The 16,273-nt window shown below is 39.0% G+C and overlaps 1 protein-coding gene and 1 long non-coding RNA gene across 7 annotated transcripts in view; one reads left to right on the plus strand and one right to left on the minus strand.

The window, feature by feature from the left end:
- RhoGEF3 (Rho guanine nucleotide exchange factor 3) overlaps window positions 1–16,273 on the minus strand; it is a 68,688-nt gene that overhangs the window by 28,995 nt on the left and 23,420 nt on the right. For all 5 annotated transcript variants that reach the window (XR_010822823.1, XM_066728917.1, XM_066728915.1 and 2 more), the window contains one exon: window positions 14,908–16,051. Coding sequence is in view for 4 of the 5 variants with exons in the window: in XM_066728917.1 (XP_066585014.1) it covers window positions 14,908–16,051 (1,144 nt within the window). In the remaining variant the exon portion in view is untranslated. The remainder of the gene's footprint in view (window positions 1–14,907; window positions 16,052–16,273) is intronic.
- On the plus strand, window positions 11,600–13,114 carry LOC136774547 (uncharacterized). 2 transcript variants are annotated; one of them, XR_010822824.1, is made up of 3 exons: window positions 11,600–11,935; window positions 12,062–12,192; window positions 12,857–13,114. It is a non-coding gene; the product is annotated as an uncharacterized lncRNA (long non-coding RNA). The 2 variants fall into 2 exon arrangements; XR_010822825.1 differs by having other exon boundaries at window positions 11,625–11,727.

The following is a 16,273-nucleotide window of genomic DNA, read 5'->3' on the forward strand; positions in this document are numbered from 1 at the left end:
AGCATATAAATTAACATAATGAATGGATCTCTGCCTGGCACGTGCATCGTGTGCCATAACGGACGACACAAATAGAATTGCTAAGTATCGCCACGCGTTCCAACCCAGCTTTTCCCCAAGATCGACCCTCAGCGTCCGTTTCCATCGCGTACTCGGTACATTTGGCTAAACACGCGAGGAATTAACGATAACGCGCGATTTATCAACAACGGAATACAAGTTTTATCGCAGAAAAGATCTAAAACGCTGATGACGATATACGCGCGATATCCACTTGGGTCCTTACTACTTCCTGTTCCTCTTCGTGTTCGTCGACCCTACGAATACCACCGAGCGAGTCTCCTCTGGTAGATATGGTCAAATTTCTTATTAAGTCATATGCATTACGCGTTTTTTCTTTCTTGTCTTCGTCGTTAACGAATGCTACGAGACTCGAGTGTCGATGATGTCCGTACTCGGTGTAGGACAGTGTGATGATTGCATAACGGTTTTTGAGATTTTTCAAGCACTTTTCTCAGTATTAGACGAAATAATGGTTAATATCCCCTTATAAGTATGACATAGGAAAATAAAAATGCAAAAAGTTTGTTTTATTCATTCATATATTTCAATTTGGAAGTATTTTTTATCGCATATTCTTGTAGCTTATCTCAAGAGCTTTCCAAAACATCATATACGAACATTCAATTCGATCTAGGGATTTACTGGGTATTTGGATCTGTGAAGTTATATGTGTGTAAACTATACACACACATAAAAGTACGCGTAACGAGACTACGCACACTATTTCAGCAAAATCGATTATGTACCATACACAATTCATTAGATTCGGAACACTGGCAGATTTATGATTCATGGTGGATTTTTTATCGCGATGAGCAAACTTGGTAAATGGGCGAGTGAATAACGAAGGATGATCCGCGTGGTCTCCGGAGAGGTCGCGCAAAGGAGTTGACGCGTTCGTTGGACGATCGCTGTAAGAATTATGAGTTTGCTCGCTGATCGGAGGGGAAGAAGTTTTGCCCGCACATGTTTACCACGAGGGACGTCAAATTAGGAAATAAATTTAACGCTGAAATCGAGCAACGAGTGGAGTTTGATAAAATACGGTTGGGGGCAAATCTGGACTTGGGGTGGCTCGATAGTGTAGTGCTATATAGTAATGGACCCTCAAAGACAGCGCGGTGTTGTATTTGGGTTTAACGTCCCATACGTAATTGTGCGCAACGCCAGCTTTTGTGTGTGGTTCCCGCGTGGATTCTATGCCTGTAAAAGTTCCCTCGCTAAAATTCTACGCCGCATAATGGCCCGAGCTCCCCTCCCCCCCCCCCTCTTCCCTTCCTGCTGTACACTTATTACAACCAGCAGAGGCTTCACCCAAGCCACGGTGGTAGTTTAATGCGGAGTTCAATCAATTTCACAACTGCTCTCACTGTACGATATACAAACCCGCACTTTCATTAAGCTAACTCACTGCACAACTGTTTACACGGAATATTTGTTGCCTGTCCGTTTCCCTCCATGAATTATTCGACTATCTATATATGCATAAATTTAACTCAAGGTATATTATTCTTAAATATTATATAATCCGATAAAGGTTGGCTGTAGTACACGATTAGAGGGAGTTTGGATCTTGAGAAGAGGGGGGAAATGATTTGTTTGGAAAATGTTGAGCCAAAGGGGGTAAAGGGTTGGAGTTTTAGGGTTACATTGAAAAATGTAAGCTTCTTTCAGGATTATTTTTTATGTTTTATTTTGGCATTTACTATAAATTCTCATGTGAATTTTAATTTTAGTTTTTTTTTTTTAATTGATCTTGATATTCATTTAGTAATATTATATGCAAATTGATAAAAGTTGCCCACATGAGGGGTTTTAATCTTGCAAAGGGAAGGAAATGGTTTATTTGAAAAGTTTTGAATAAAAGAGTAAAGGGTTACAGTTTTAGGATTAAAATATCGTAGGAGGTGAACTTTGGACGTTTTATATTGGCTGACCAGAACTAAACCCACGCGTGGTTTTAACGGAACGTGGAGGTACGTGGAACGTTTCAACCCCGTTTTAAGGTCGTTCGTTGGGTAACTTTTGCTTTCGTTAGAGTATTTGCCATGGTGGAACTGGCGATAGAGAGAGAGAGAGAGAGCACAATATAACATGTATATATATTGACTTATCCTTCTCTTTACTATTGCAAGGCTCTATATCGTGTGCCCTAATTAATGACATAATTTATTCTCTCCAGAGGAGTGCATCTATTTCTATAATTGTCACTGAAGAATTTTCGATAACGATATCTATATGTCTGTGTATAAAATAGTATATATAGCACACATTATAATGCATGCAGAAATGCAGTACCCATGCACGTATCGAAAACGCCATTCTACTACTGGCCGATGAGAATCTTGCACGGAGGCACATAATAAAATATCGTCGTTAGTAATTTATCGACTGCACGATGTTCTTGTAGAATCAGGAACTACGTCATAAATTACGACAGCATTGCCTACTACGATAAAGTATAAGTAGACTATCTGCTTTATTTATATTATACGATCTAGTTTAAAATTAAACATTTAAGTGAGAACGTTATATACAAATTTGCTAATTTCGAGTGCAAATGATTAAAAAAATTCTAGCCATTCGAATATAAATTGGTACTAGTTTTTAACTTGATTTTTGGCACCCATTTCAGTTTACTATGGACGTATCGATAAATAGTTAACGAAACTGATCCTTTTGCAAAACTCCAATTTCTATATACAGATAGGAACAATGGTCCCTGGACGAACAAACACTGATATGGCCTGATTACAAATTGAATCGGAGCTCTTTCCAAAGTAGAGCTCTGCCCAGTTAAATATAGTATACTCGATCTGTGCTACCTCTGTCAATCTGCCATGTCAACAAAAAGCGAGAGAAGTTGCACGAAATTTCAGGGATCAACGTACGAATCGTTCAAGGGCTGCCAGCTCGTTACGTTAATTGCAGCAGGAAGTGGCACTTGATCAGAAGGGAGTCTTGATTGGTGCAAAAAAGTGGCAAATCATGAAAATTCTTTTTATTTCGAGTTGTGAAAAATAAAAGGTGCAAATTTTAGAGGGAAGGCGATAAATTTGGTCCAAGATGCAAAGTCGATATTTTGAGAGGATCCTTATACTTGGAATTAGTTTCTGTGGCGATTCCATCGAAGTATTTTGCAGAATTCATATAATGATACACTATACATGTGTATAGATTCGAAAGATAATCGTAGGTTTGGTAGGAGGCAGGTTAGATGCTGGTCTGGAGATGATCCTCAGCTTTTCGTGCAGCGTTAATTATAATAGTCCTGCTGGCTCTTAGACCAAATCCAAGACTAAATCCTTTCTAATGAAATCCTGCCTCCAGGGAAATCGCTTGAAAAATATTGGGTCTATTTAATTAATGGCACACCTTTTAAAAAGCAGAACTAAATTATTCTATTAATTTTGCACCAAAATACCTATTATTAACTCATCCCAACACTGTTATATATTGAAAACTTGACCGAGAATGAATTATCATTATCCTTCGTCATTTTTGAAAAGTTATTCTACGTCGTAGCAATTTGTCTTGAGAGGACTGTCCTATTGGACGATATAGCAACGTAGGCGAAATGTCCAACTGAGTTTGGAATTTTCCTTCTGCTGAAATTAGCTTGATTTTGGTCGACCTTTTTCACACGTCGTGTCACGACATAGGCACGTATGGAATTCTGAATGTAAAGCAACGTCGACAGTTGGGTAAATTGGCTCACAGCCAGATTAATCTTAGGGATTCGAAAAAGAATTAATGAAACAGCCCGATGAGCAGAAAAACAACGGTCAATGACCTCGCTCTGTGCAATCCACCCCTCGCGAATCGTCGTTCTCCAAAAACTCTGCCAACCTCTCGTATATATACTTCTTCCTTTGCTTCCATTTCTGTCCGCTAACTCCTACGTGCCATCGAGATTAATTTCAGATATAAAGTCCAATTAATCCCATTTTAAAACCTAATCAAGCCCATCTACTTTTTACGACCTTCTGTCTCTTTATTGGAAAAAGGACAGAGATTCGAATAAAGTCCTTTCAAGATTAAGCAAGGAAGGTGAGACAAAGGTGATTGCACCGAAGGATTTGAAAAATTTCTAATCCGTTGCACGAAGGAAAGGAGAGTCGAGTTGGCGAAAAGAAGGGAGGGGGGGGGGGGGGGGGGGTGAAATAAGGAAGACAATAAAGGAGTGAAAAAAACCGGTCTGGACGGGTCAGACAGTCCCGGTGTTTCTTGGTGCTGCTAGTGGAAAAACGAGCTCTCCTCGTGTCTTTTTCGTGCATCATGAAATAACCCTCCAGGCTCTAGCTAGCCTTCGTCAAGATACAGTTCTCCAAGCACACTATATAGAACGAACGTCAAATGCAACTGATAAACTCTTGGCCCACTTACAACTTTGACCCTTCGACAATTCCTCTCTTATTTATACGTCCATTTGGAATTACACTCAACGAGTGGTACTCGTAGTGCGCGATATTAATTAATTAATTATGTAGTCGAGTGAGTATTAAGGAAAGGAAGACATTTTTTTCAAAATGCAGATGTCAGTGAACCATAAGTGCAATTTGAAAAAGCCATCCGGCTGTGTATTCTTCCTTGTAGGTAAAGGGATGGCGTGAAAAAAGTATCGCGTTTCTTGGGGGGAATAAGAGGTTGCTCGATGAAAAGGGACATGCGTGTGCTGAGTTTTCGAGTTTGTAGCGAAACATGAAACTGACAAGGCTAACCACATCCTTCCCATTCGGCACGTCCTGCCTCTCCTTTGATATTACTCGCTTATTACTGCATTTCAAATTCCTCCATGTCGAGGAATGAAATGGTACTTCTCTATTGCCAATCGAGTATAGGCTTCTGCAAAATAAAATATTTTCCTGTGATTTTGTCTAAAACTCCAATTACATGCTTTGCTCTATTCAATACATAGTGGATAATTATACAGGGTTACCCATGAACGATGGCCATGCCAATACCATCGGATAGAGAACGAAAATCTAAGTAAAAAAGTTCTAAAAACTTTGTTGCTAGCACTCTTGGTTAAAAAGTTATTTGCAATTAAAGATTATCGATTAAAGTGGCCTTTCTTAAAGAGGAAGATTGTTTTGGTCGCATTATAAGGCTAAATATGCTAAAGTTCTGTGAATTAAAATACTAAGAAAATCACAAAGCCAACGTCCACTTGAGACTATTGTAGTGGTTGAAGGCCGATCGGCAGTTTCGAGTGCGAGTGCCATAAAAACAATCAAAACATAAACACTTTCGAGAAAAGCTACAAGCTAAGATTGAAACTTTTGCAATTTTCGTTTAACAAATTAATTGTTTATATTTTTGAATTGCGCATATTTTTACAATGAAAATGAGTCCAAACGTGACATAATTACGACTATTTTTAGCGATCCTATTAAACAATTAAATCTTTTAATTAATTCTAGAATTGACGTAATTATGTTGCGTTTGGACTCATTTTCATCGTAAAAATTCGCGCAATTCAAAAATATAAATAATTCATTTGTTAAACGAAAGTTGCAAAAGTTTTAATTTTAGCTTATAGCTTTTCTCGAATGTGTTTATGTTTTGATTGTTTTTATGGCACTCGCACTCGAAACTGCCGATCGGCCTTCAACCACTACAATAGTCTCAAGTGGACGTTGGCTTTGTGATTTTCTTAGTATTTTAATTCACAGAATTTTAGCATATTTAGCCTTATAATGCGACCAAAACAGTCTTACTCTTTAAGAAAGGCCACTTTAATCGATAATCTTTAATTGCAAATAACTTTTTAACCAAGAGTGCTAGCAAAAAATTTTTTAAAACTTTTTTACTTAGAATTTTGTCCTCTATCCGATAGTATTGGCATTGGTCATCGTTCGTGGGACACACTGATACCTACTAGATCAATGTTAACACGCTGAAAATTGAACAAATGAAAGAGAAGAACAGAGCGAAGCTCAGGTGTCAAGGACGAAGCATGAATCTCTCGAGACTCGTGGATAGAATAATTCCAACTTGGTCTGATGTGCTATTATATTTAATCCTTCTGCTTTCATGTTCGAGGTGTAACTGTATCCGATCTCGGGATTATTGCAAAACTCTTCAGAGAAGATTCGTCTCGGTTAAAAATGTCAAATTATGTTGAGGGGGGGGGGATATTAACACAATTTCGCTACATTTACTTTGAAAGACTAGAAAATAGTCTAACGACAAGAACTTGAAGGTTTAATTTTCTCGAACAGTCATTAGAATCGTATCATATTATTTCAAAAATATCAATAAGATACACCTTTGCAATATTAATAAAACTAATCTTATTTTAATTCTTCGTTATTGCATAACAAATAATACATTGTACAATTATATGATTTTTTCTGATTTGAAGTTAATACATTAAAAAAACACTAAAGTATCTAGTTACAGTAATTATTAGAAATTATAATCAGTGTTCATACATTTTAATTACATGAGTAATAAACTTTTCATTGTGCAAGCAATCGTCCCTCTCCCTAATGCTTCACAAAAAAGTTGAAATTAAGGAGTGGCGAAAAATGAAAGAGAAGGTTTGAAGGGACGGAAGAAGGAAACAATCAAGACAGACGAGGCTTTCATGCTTGTTCGTACGTAGCATGTATAAGAGAGTGATAGCAGTGTCTGTGTCACTGCACTCAAATGAGGTATAATGCATATGGCAGAAGAGCAGGTAATGCTTGGTGGTCCCTGAAACTCAGCAGGCTTTCACCAACAAGGGTGGTCTTCCTGCCATATACCCTTCACCGGTTCTCTAATCACACGTGCAACCAACTTCGTTCAGCAACGATATGCACACTTGGAAGGCTACGAGACGTAAGAAAACGCTTATCTCTCCAACTACTAATACAGATATCAAATTTTTCCATAGAACCTTTTGCAAACTCCTTTCTATTTGCAACAAAATAGGTCCTATGCAAAAACCTCGTATCTATTACAGTTGCAGAGATAAAAGCTTGGAAAAATACCAGTGTGTACACACAACGTTATCACAGACTTATAATTTCGCTGCACTCGAAACAATTCCTCTAATTACATTCTTCCTCCAATTTTCATACATTCGATAATTGTACCTGCCAGTTTATCCCAAGCCAAATATTTAATCGCAAAGCTGTTCATCGAAGAATGTTGTCGTGTCAAATATAATAAGACTCCTTGATGGATATAAATAAGTTGCGTTTTCCACCTCGCATGTTGACGTTTACAGCAACGCTGACGCAGTTAAATCGGATCCCGAGACACCGCGGGCGATAATTCTGCAAGGCATTATTATACAATATCGTATTTCTCGTTACGATAAAAATCTAGCTTGGAGATCCTTCGCAGGTTTCTTCCATTTTCCTTCTTCTCTCTGTTAGGCGTACAAAGTTTTTATTTTATAAATAATAATTATAAGACATTGTTAATTAAAGGGACATGAAAAATTCAAAATTATATATATAATATAAGCAAGACTTACTTGTCAATTTTTGACTGAAGCATGTTCTCCCAGCTCAAGGCTGGTCCAAGGTACGTTTCCCTCGCGAGATAGGCGGAGCAGTGCCAGCTGTGTCTCCAGAAAGTACTTCCGCTCACCCTTTCACGACTCTTCGTTAATAGGCCTGCTGCACTTCTCTCACTCATTTTCACAATCAAATACTCTTTTCTTTTTTTTGCTCTACCTAAACTCAACTACAAATTTTCTTTCTTCTTCTTATTGTTAGTTCCGCTACTTTTCTATATACATCCACACCCTTCCTCGCAAATTTAATTAAGGAACCACTCGACGAAACTCTACCTCGACTCTTGTCTCTCGCCAGAAACAGCGAATCTTACAAGTAACACAGTCCACTATATTTTAATGCTTGGAACGTGTGTGCAATGTGGCAATATTCTTCGTAGGAACATTGCGAGTGGAGGTATAAGGGTACAGAAACTTTTTCTCCTTGATACAAATTTGCTGTAAATAATTGGAAGAAACTTGTGAAAATGGACAGAGGAATTTGTGCGTCCAATGAGCAATTTGCAACGAGAATTTTCTCACGTAATTCGTTTCCTCGCAATAATTCTGTCCCGTTGTGATTGCTTATTTTCTATGTATAATGGGGAAAGAGAGAAAAGCCAGACTTTCCTACTAAATTATTTACCCTGGTTACTCTGACCTGACCCAAATCCAAATATTTCGCCACCTTTCACCCCCAGTTCAGCTAAAATTAACGATTTTCGTTAAAATTATTTAAATGGGGGATGAGGGAGAATTCAAGAAGAAACTAGAGCAGGGTATGGTATAAATCACTCGGATCGAAGTAGGATCGATATTTTGAACACATTTTGTATACTATTTTTCTCTTGTGCTGAAAAATTAATTGTTTTTAAGAAAAATCTTGTTGATTGAATAGAGAAATTTCGATTCAAATGGAAGATTGACCAACTTTTTAAAAATATTTTATTTATACGATGAATATTAGAAGAAACTGCAGTAGGGTATAGTACGAATCACTTTAATCGAGGTGGAATCGATAGTTTGGAAATTTTACACTGTTTTTCGTTTCTACTGAAAAATAGATTATTGTTTGCAAAATAAATCTTGTTGCCCGAAGAGAAATTTCAATTAAAATGGAAAATTAAAGAACTTTCTTTTAAACAATGTAATTTAAGAAGAAACTAGAACAGGGTGTAGTACAAATCACTCTAATCGAGGTAGGATCGATAGTCTGAAAATTTTACCCTATTTTTCTCTTCTGCTGAAAAATAGATTACTGTTTGCGAAACAAGTCTCGTTACCTTAAGAGAAATTTCGATTAAAATAGAAAATTAATGAATTTCTTGGAAAAATTTAAACGCCCGATGAATAAAAAAAGCACTAAAACAAAGTATATCATAAATAACTTTAATTTACATAGGAATGAAAATCTAGCAATTTTATCCTATTTTTGTCCACATTAAAAAATAGTTTATCGTTTTCAAAATTAACCACGTTCCCCAACGAGAGATTTGGAATTTCGTCGAAATAATTGAGACGTGCGACGACTAGAAAAAACAGAATTTCCTCTAATCGAGGTAGGGTGGATAATTTAAAAAGTCTACCTCATTCTTGTCTACTAAAAAATAATGTAATTTTTACGAGAAAAATCATATATTGACTAAAAAAAATGTTTCAATCAAAATAATCAGTAGAATAAACTTAAATTACAAGCCAAAATTAAATTAACGTACGCAATGAATATAATTAAACGATAAATTTGTAATCGGAGGATACAAGGTTATAACAAGATAAAAAAATGTTTAGTGGTTCGTGAGAGAAACAAGCGGAAGAATCTATGAGTTAGCGGCAAGTGTGTTTGGAGCGCGAAGGCAAGCAGGTTTCCTGCTCTCCTTTCTCCGTTTTTGACTCGCTCTCTTCTTCTCTTCTCTCGCGAAAGAGTAAATCAGAAATTCAGAGTGGTCGACCTACTCTACTCGATTCGCACACGTATCTCCACAGTCTCGTTCAAGGCCGGTCAATCGTGTGCTTCCTTTCTCTCCAATCAGGCAAAAAAAAATTCATCTTCAAAGATAAAGCAAGAGAATCTAAAATAAAAAAAAGTCGATTGATGAATTTCAAACTGTTACGAACGATAAGTGCTCTCGAGTTGTCGTTCGGGGCTATAGAAACTCCCAGTGTTATTGAGAGCCATTCAAGACTTGCATAATTCCTCGAAGGTTAATGCTTCCTATGATATAACCACTTTTTCTTAATGGAGCGTTCCTTCGCGTTGTTCCTATTATTTACTCATTTCACCGCTTGATTGTCTCTCGGCGCAAGATTGTGACATGCTAAATCGTTTCCTTTGTTTATTTCAAGAATGTTTATCGATTGTACGAAACAAGTCTATTTCCATTATGTATATACACCCTTTTCCAAGAGAGTACCACGAATGTTCGTTACGTAACACAAGTTCAGAATTACCGATTTCTTGCCGTGTTTATCCTTAATACTGAAGAATAATTGGATTTGAACAAATGTCTTTACACACTGGTTAAACATTGATGTTTCTTGGTCAAGGCCGCTCTTACCAACAGAGTATAGCTCGATCCCGTGTTTGTGGTACCTCAAGACTATGTCCGTGCATGCGCGCGCAATCAATTACACAATATAGTTTTATATCATTTTGTCAAACCAACCATCTTAGTTGGTATTCGTCATCTTATCGTTGTTGTTAAGGTTACTGTGGTTTTTGACAGAAAAACAAATTGTTGTTTTGCTATGCTTTCAAGAAAGAACGCTGTATTTGTTTACTATTTTGACACCTATAAATAAAAGGATAACGTTACGTTGCATTAACCTCTTTAATTCAATTTAAAACCTTCGAGTATCGACGTTTCTCTCACGAGAGGTTGTAAATGAATGGAAGCTCGATGCAAGAAAATTGTAATTTTATATTTCCTGTTTGCTAATTGGAACATGAAACCATTTTTAAATATAAAAAACGTCACGCATCTTGACATTTATACTTTTGTTAATTTTGGGAGACTGTTAAATACGATGGTAATTAGCGAGAGACTACACTGTACCATGAATTTTGAAATGTCAATAATTTGGTGGGTCGAGATTAAGGAATATAATGATCACCAAAGGGACATATAGTCATTGATATCAGTAAAGGAATCGAATCGTCCGGCGTTTATATGCAAATGCTTAAATTTCACAATACCCTGATGCAACCGGCACAAAATGCATCGCGATAATTCATCGGTTACGATCCGCGCCCCCTTATTTTCGCCAGAAGGTTTCACCTGGCCTCCGTACGGTCGGTAACGAGCTCGGGAAAAGAAAGCAGACACTCTACACGCAGAAGTTTCGTCCAGAAATCTGACGGGACAGAATATCGAAGAGTTTGCGTGGGTGTTTTTCTCGTCGGCTTACGATATGTTGTTGCAACCCGTGACGCAATTCCAACATTGATTTTCCCATACTTTTCGTAATAATTGGAACCAGCCTTTTAATCAAGATCGAACGCACATTCTTATAGAGAAATGGCGCGAAATTAGTCTGTTTTGGCGAGAGTGGGGGGATGGATTTGTGGTGGAGGGGGTGGGAGGCCTGACAACACGCGATGTTCAGGGGACATTCGTGGCATGTTCACTGGACGCGTGGATATCTTTGGAACGTTCTAGGGATGTTCCGAGGATATTCGTGCTACCGGGGAAGAGAGATTCGAGGAAGTATGCACTGAATAGTTATGTTTGGTGTGTTTGGGCCTCAGTGATTACCATTAATGCGTTTGTTAATGCGATCTTTAACGGTTTGTTCGAAATATTAACGTGCTGGGTGAATGAGGAGGAGAAAACGGAAATACACCAGGTGAGACTTGATGCTGTCAGCTCGACGGCGCGCAAACAACTGCTCCGTCGATTGCAGCGCCGGCGGCCAAAACGCGCAAGATCAGAAAGCAGAAGTGCAAAAGGTTGTAGAAGGGAGGAGAAGAGAGGCTCTCGGAGGGAGAGTTCGAGGAAGAGAGAGAGAGAGAGAGAGAGAGAGAGACCAGAATGTACCGGACCAACACCGAGACACTTGAAATTCATAGAAGTAGACAGTTGACAGATGGGGCTGCTACTCTGAATCTCGGGCCAGAGCGATGCGCAAAACCAACAATAAATTCCAACCAAAACAAATCAGAAGGAGAGAAAACGGTTCGTCCCGCTTTTGCCTTTCAATTTTAATAACACAATGGACGACATAACCCATCGCAAGAGACGCGTCTTTTTGACTGATGGAATTTGTCCTTGGAGGTTTTTGAAATATTCGGATTGAAAATATAAAAGCACGGTGATCTGGAAGATTGCTGCGTAAGGTGGAGGAATGATCAGTGAAAATCTAGTAAATAGGATGAAGAAAATGGTATAATTGGCTGCAAGTTTTCTATTGAAATAGCGCACATTTGCCGTAATCGCTGGGAGTGTTGTAGGAAGGCTGCGGCGTCTAGGAATGCACTAGTTGTAAATTCATTCAATCTTTTTCTTGCAGGGTTTGTTCTTTCACGGCGCGTCTGATACCTTATTCGCATTCTCCATGTTTACTGCTGGCGCCAAAGAACGCACAAAGCACGCATTGGAATTCGAACGCATCTTATTCGTCTCTTTTCTTCTCGAGCCACTGTAAGTTGCATTGCAATCACAAAATTACCGCTGCCATTTTTCCCGTCCTCTTCCCACGTTCTCCACCAAGCACCAATTTCTTTTTATCATCTGTCCATACCACTTAAAGATCGTTTACATCAACGATCGGGTTATTCATCAGCAGCGTTAATCGGTAAAGATTTTTTTTACCATTGTCAGAATCCAAAAGAATTTCTAGAATTTACAGACGATATACTTTGGTCTGGAAGAATTTTTCCGAATGGTTATTGTTATTGTTTTTGTTCCTTTGGATTCATATTTCTAACGAAAAGAATTTTTCTACTACGAATTTGTAAATTACGTAAGTCGAGGACTAGGATAAAATGAAATTAATAAGACGAGCGATGAGTGGTAAAAGGATCTTCTCATTTCTCCTAACCTTATCTCATCTTCTTCAGCTTCTTCCCAGGCGATCATGACTTCCGCGGAAGTCGAGTCTGATGAGACGTGACTCTGCCATATATACTATAAAAATAAGTTTATTCGTCACGCATCCACCGCTTCCTCATACAGTTATTCGTCGATCCTCATTATCGGCAGCAGTGAAAGCATGTAATTTCATCCCGAGTGTTCACATTGCCATCAGCGACCACTAATCTCTCTTACGTGCATCGATATTTTTCATACCTCGGGTATCTTTCAGCGACGACTAAAACATCGTTAACCCTGTTTATCAGACGCTGGCTCAGTGTGCGGGTGTGATAAATAATCGACCAATCCTGCATCAAGGCAATTTTTGTGATGATCCAGAAATAAACTTTTCATCGAGTGAATGCATCATCAACAATTAATTTAATTCAATAGAGTGTATATAGGAATGTGAACCTCTTAGCGAGGGATCGATTTATTGCTTTAACTGTACTTAAGGGTGGTGACACGTATCGTTTCTTTAAATAAAATTATAAACAATTGTAATTTATACTGTTAATATAATTTTGAAAAAGAAACCTTACCGTCTTAAAGCAGCGTTTAACGAGCAATTTAAAACCTAAAAGAGGCAAACCCTAATAACATAAATATCCCCAGAACATCCTTAGAACGTTCCGAGAATATCCACACGTCCAATGAACATGCTGAAGATATTCCCTTAGCATCGTCTGCCATTAAGGAATATGCCTAAAAATGTAGACAATATTTTCTTCAATAACAATTTTGTCCTACCGAGGCTACTTTTAACCGTTTTACCGATATAACGAGGTAGAAGAAGAAAAGCGACAAGATAACACGTATATGAGCCAAATGCACCTCTGCTCCACGCACACAGTGATGCGTGCAATGTTTTTGTTTAGCCAAGATGTCGATAATACTGTTCTACGTGTATCGCATTCTCTTAATGCTTCGATGAATTTAGAAAAAGGCAACGTTTAAAAATCGAGATACGTCTAGCGTCTTTTGAATACTATACGTGTTGAAGAAAAAAGAGTCGTTTTTGTCAAACTGATAGGTACGGTTGTTACGTGCGTTTAGCGATTGATCGCGAAATAAAATAGAGAAAGAGGCAAAAGCAGAATGTGAGGACATCTGTGAGAATAGAGATAAAGTAGTTACGTGACTGCAACTACTTTATCTCGATTCTGTTGATACCTACAGTAATCCTGATCACAGACAGCTGACAAAACATTTGTGCACAGCAGGAACAAACCATTTGCTTAACGTTGATTCGACTGTCAATAATATTGCGTAATAAAGTTTACTGCGCATTAATATTGACAATCCACAGATTTGCTACGAGAGAAGCAAAATATTTGCAACGACCTCTAAGCTTCAGAATTTTCTTCATCATTACTAACCCGATCAATGCAGATTACGTAATCAGCGCCACATCTTTCCAGAGACGGGACCATTAATATCATAAAAATTTTATGATAGATTATCCAGCCAAAGTAAACCCTCTCGTTTTCTTTTTTATAACGCAAGTGTTAAACACTCAACGCCATGCTCGAATAGCTGTTTTTTAGCACGGGGACCACCTAAAAGCTTCCTGTTACCATACCAAATAAAAGTTGGCCTTGTCGAGGAATGGAAAAGGAGTCAATTGACCGTCGAAAAGTTGACGAATCGCGTGGGCAGTTCGTAGGCGATTTTACCACACGAGGTTCGATGAACTCGAGATCGGATCGCGTACGACCTCGCGAGATCCCACAATCCCGCTCTTTTTCTTTATTACCAACGTTTCAAAACGCAAAACTCGTTCAACATCCTCCACAAAATGATTATAAAATTTCTTATATCTATATATATATATCTCAACACGAGAAAATCAGTTTTATATCCAACCGCAGAATCAATTCGGGTACCTTGTTAAGGGCACCACACATAATTGACAATTTTATCGATAATACCCAAAGGTCGAACGAATCGATCCGGAATATACGTTCAATACTGATTACTGTAATTGGAGAATCGGTTACTTTTTCCTTTTGTTATATATCAAGGTAGCAGGATCGTTATTCCGCGACCAGCGAGTGGCGCGATTTAGCTATTTACGGTTAGAGAGCTTGGCGACGAGCGATCCTAAGCACGTAGAACGCAATGCTCTAGTTAAGTTTCGATCTATAGCCAATTAAAACTGAAATCGAGGACTTTATGGATGAATGAGCCTGCAGGCACGTTATGCCAAACGTGTAAGAAGCGGAATCAGCGAGAAGAGAGAGAGAGAGAGAGACCGGTGAGTATATACAGAGTACAGCTTACCCTTCCGGTGTATTGTGGGCCAAGAAAGATTTGGGCAGAGACAAAGAGCGTTGATGCGGATCCAAGGATATGGTCGACGTAGGGGGATCCTCTCCTCTGGTCGGGGCACTTCCTGGTCTCGAGAGTAGTCCATCCTCGGGTGAGTCCATCAGGGTCTTGAAGGACCCGATCACCGCATCCTCCATTGGTGTGGATGCTACTGATCCTTTGGGGTTCTTCGGGCTCTTAGTGACGGTGCGGTCGGACGTTGTGGTCCAAATGTCGCTGCTGGACGAAGATGAACTCGTGACGGAGGAGGACAAGAGAAATCCACTGGATGATCTATCAATGACACCCTTGCCACTCTGCACAGGGGACACCTTCCTTTCTTTGCTATCGCAGCTGTCGAAACTATTGGCAAAGTCCGACTTGCGATAAACTCGATGAGGAGTCTGGTCCCTCTTATCCAATCCTGGGACGTGGCCATTACTGGAGGACTCCGTCATGTTGGACCAACGCGAGTTTCGTGTCTTCGCGGATCCTTTCGGGGGCCGATCTTGACACTTGCTCAAGGCGACGCCATTGGAACGTCCGTTTCTCAGATTTTCTCTGTCCTTCAGCTCCCTCTCGTCCATTCTGTCCAGCGAGGCTGGCGAGGAGCAGGTGCTGCCTCTACCACCGTAGTTGTTTCCGTCGTTCGCCAATCTCTGCTGATCCGGATAACTCTGGGACAACTTCATAAAAACCGGTGGATTTTGGTTCGGGGAGTATAATGCGTCCCTCTGGGGGCAGTGAGGCCAGTAATTACAGGTGCTGCTGTTGCAACGTAGTTTTGAATCGGAATTGATCGAAAAATCACTGCCTGATGAGTGGTGGTTTGCGTTCGGGGTTGTGATTCCTCGTTGGAGAGTTCTGGGTCTTCTGCTTTGTTGTTGTTGTTGCTGTTGCATGGAAATTCCGTTGTTGCTCTTCGATGATATGAAGTACACGTCGTAGGAGCTCGCGTTCAGTCGACGTTGATCCTGAGGGTCTTCTTGTCGATCGAAACGGCCTATCGGTGATGTCTTCACTATTCTTCGTCGAGTACCATATAGGTACTCAGCCACTGCTTCGGTTTCACGACGAAATTCTTCGTCGAGGGTACTGTCCGTTGATTGAGCTTTTCCTGTGATAATTGTCATCGCACTTTAAAATTTATTACACCTCGACGACGAACTGTTATTATACTATAGCGTTTTTCTTAAACTGTGAAATATACAATACATAATAATTGATTATAGCACTTGATGTTATTATTTCTAGTCAAATCTGTGAATACTTCTTTCCTACAATTTTTTTACTTTACTTTAATATCTTTCATACTTTGTTATAATAATTATCATTTTCT

This window comes from Prorops nasuta, unplaced genomic scaffold (genome assembly GCF_024137725.1).
Source record: "Prorops nasuta isolate Cenicafe-Biocafe unplaced genomic scaffold, Cenicafe_Pnas_1.2 PNAS00006, whole genome shotgun sequence".
Taxonomy (NCBI): domain Eukaryota; kingdom Metazoa; phylum Arthropoda; class Insecta; order Hymenoptera; family Bethylidae; genus Prorops; species Prorops nasuta.